At 40.9% G+C, this 2,798-nt stretch overlaps 1 protein-coding gene across 4 annotated transcripts in view; it reads right to left on the bottom strand.

Annotated features, from left to right (window-relative positions):
- Ankrd12 (ankyrin repeat domain 12) overlaps window positions 1-2,798 on the bottom strand; it is a 116,042-nt gene that overhangs the window by 6,694 nt on the left and 106,550 nt on the right. For all 4 annotated transcript variants that reach the window (XM_004645044.3, XM_004645043.2, XM_023705274.1 and 1 more), the window contains one exon: window positions 852-995. In XM_004645044.3, coding sequence (XP_004645101.1) covers window positions 852-995 — 144 coding nt within the window. The remainder of the gene's footprint in view (window positions 1-851; window positions 996-2,798) is intronic.

Here is a 2,798-nt window from a genome sequence, read left to right on the forward strand (position 1 = left end):
GCATGTGGTGCTGGGGGATTGAACCGCCGTCCCTGTGCTTTGCTAAGCTTGTTCTAAGTAGGTGCTTTAGACCACTGAGCCATCTCACCAGCCCCTTAAAAAAATCTTAATCCATTCAACTTTTTCTCTTTTGACTAGTAAGTTTCTTTTTTAAAAAAATAATTTTATTGAGAAACAAATAGAGATGAGAGTTTCAAAACCGATTACTAGCACAGTTTCAATAATCAATACATTGCATATTGTTGTCTTTATTTTTTTTATTTTTATTTTTTTTTGCGGAACCGGGAATTGAACTCAGGTCCTTGCGCTTGCCAGGGAAGCGCTTATTCCACTGAGCCATCTCCCGGCCCCTGCATATTGTTGTCTTTAATAAATTTCTTTCTAGCTTCTGCTTCGTATGCAATGCCTTCTAGCTGCCTGAAGGTCATAACAAAAAGTATAAGCATCCACTTCAGAAATAAATGACTGGGTAGCATACATGCATTTTTGTGATTATCTGATTTTATGATATAAACTAGAAAACGGAGGATCACTTCTTTTGGAAGTTGTACTTCTACCTTTTTCTTTCTGTGGTGCCGAGGATGGAGCTTCTGGCCTCATGCATGCTAGCCAAGTGCTCTACCCCTGAGCTACATCCCAGCCCTCTTTATTTACTTTGAAACAAACTTGCTCAGTCTGGTCTTAGAACCTCTGATCCCCCTGCCTCAGCTTCCTGAATAGCTGGGATTCCAGGCATGTGCTACCACATCCCACTTCCTCTGAGCTTCAATGCTTGTTCAACTTTATTGAAGATTTTAAAAATCATCATGGTGCATTTTGTGGACACATTACACATATCAGCAACACTTTACCTGAGAGTCCAAGGGCACATTGTATACTTCTGCATCTAGTAAGACAGTACAAGCACTGAATGGCAATGTTTGATTTGCCAATGTTCTTGCAGCTCGGTAATGAACTCGCAGAACTTCCTGTTCATTGGACACAATCAGTTTTTCCTAGTTGAAAAAGAATTACAAATAAATTCTTCAATAACTTATTTTTGAAATATAAAATCATGTAAAATATGTTAAATAATATTCTAAGTTTTTCTTCACAGTAAACTTCAGCAATTTAAACATTCCTACTGGTTTTTCTTTTGGTGGTACCAGAGATCAACCTCAGGACCTTGATCTTGCCAGGTGAGAACTTATTCCATTGAGTTAACTCCTCAGCCCCATTCCTACTGTTTTAAAAGTATAAATACACTTTCCAAAATTTGGAAAACTGTTGTAAAGTTCTGTACGGTGGCTTTTAGCATATTCATCAAAATGTTCAGCCATCACTACCTAACTCCAGAACATTTTCACCACACTGGAGGAAGACCCCATACCCACTAGCTCTTCCTTTTTTCCATCTTTTGGCAACCAGTACTCTCTACCTTTTGTCTATAGGGATTTATCTGTTCTGAACATTTAATGTAAATATTATAAAGCCATACAGTATGTGGGCTTCTGTGACCAGCTGATCTTACTTAGCATAAAATTTTCAAGGCTGACCCTATGGCAAATATTGGTACTCATTTCCTTCTATGCATAACACCACATTTTTGTTTAACTACTCAAATGATCATGTGGATTTGAAAAGCAGGAAATTATGCCACCTCAACATATACCTCTTCAGCATAAGGATTATCTTGAGCTGAAGTCGATGAAACACAGGAGGTACAAGAGCACTTTGACCTCTCCTTCCTGAAAGCAGGAGATATAACTGCTATGTGAAGAATGTCCTCTAGTCAGGGAGGGAATATTCCTGTTACCAGACACAGAAAGGCAAAGCCAAGTGAACCCTGGACAAACAGACCCTGTTAAAATAACCTTCTCTTTCCCTTAACTTTCTTTACTCAACCTAGCAGAAAAGCTAGGTTTGTCCACCCTGTGAGTCTTTAGTTGTTTGTGAGGGTCGAGTCATGTGAAATCTATCTGAAGCCATAGGCCTGTATGCTTCTCTCTTCTTCACCTGCCTGTCAATTTAACTCTCAGGCCCAAGGAGGGGACCTGAGAGGGTACAGGTAATGATTTACCTCCTCTCCAGTAATTAGCTTTCTAGACAATTATTAAGACATGCTGTTGGGAACTTCTATGTTCAAGTTTGTGTTTGGACTTCTCTTGGGTGAAATGGAACCAAAAGTGGAACTGCTGCTGGGTATGGGGTCTGACTTGGAGAAAGTCTTCTATAGCAGCCTTTATCATTTCACATTCCTGCCAGTAATGTATACTAAGGGTTCCAGTGTTTCTTACACCAATTACTGGTCTTTTAAATTCTAACACATAGGAAGTGGTGTCCCTCTGTGGTGAGTTTGCACTGTATAATGAACATTAGCATAGAAATAAATAGGCCCCATGCTTGTGTGAACTACTTATAAACCTCTGGTCATCACGATACACCCCACTTTAATGAAATGAGTGATCCTCTCCATGTAGCAGAAGGGGAATTCCAGAGGCAGAGCTGCACGGATCGACCCATCCTGTTCCTGTCTATGCATTCTGCCACCTGGCAATAAAGTATTAAATCTCAGTGTGGACTGGGAACACAGCTCAGCCTCAGAGCACTCACCTAGGGTGTGTGGGGTTCTGGGTTCTATCCCAGTACTGCAGGAAAACAAAACAAACAGGGATAACCCTGGGGCCTGAGGCTACCAAGATGTCTGAGCACAGACGCAGGAGCTCTAGAATCCCCCAGGTGCAGGACACTCACTGTCACATTGCTTGTCTCTGCTTTTGCCTTCCTTTGCCAGAGAACAAAGGCCTCCTTAATGTCAA

The sequence above is a fragment of the Octodon degus genome, unplaced genomic scaffold (genome assembly GCF_000260255.1).
Source record: "Octodon degus isolate 3935 unplaced genomic scaffold, OctDeg1.0 scaffold00216, whole genome shotgun sequence".
NCBI classification, from domain to species: domain Eukaryota; kingdom Metazoa; phylum Chordata; class Mammalia; order Rodentia; family Octodontidae; genus Octodon; species Octodon degus.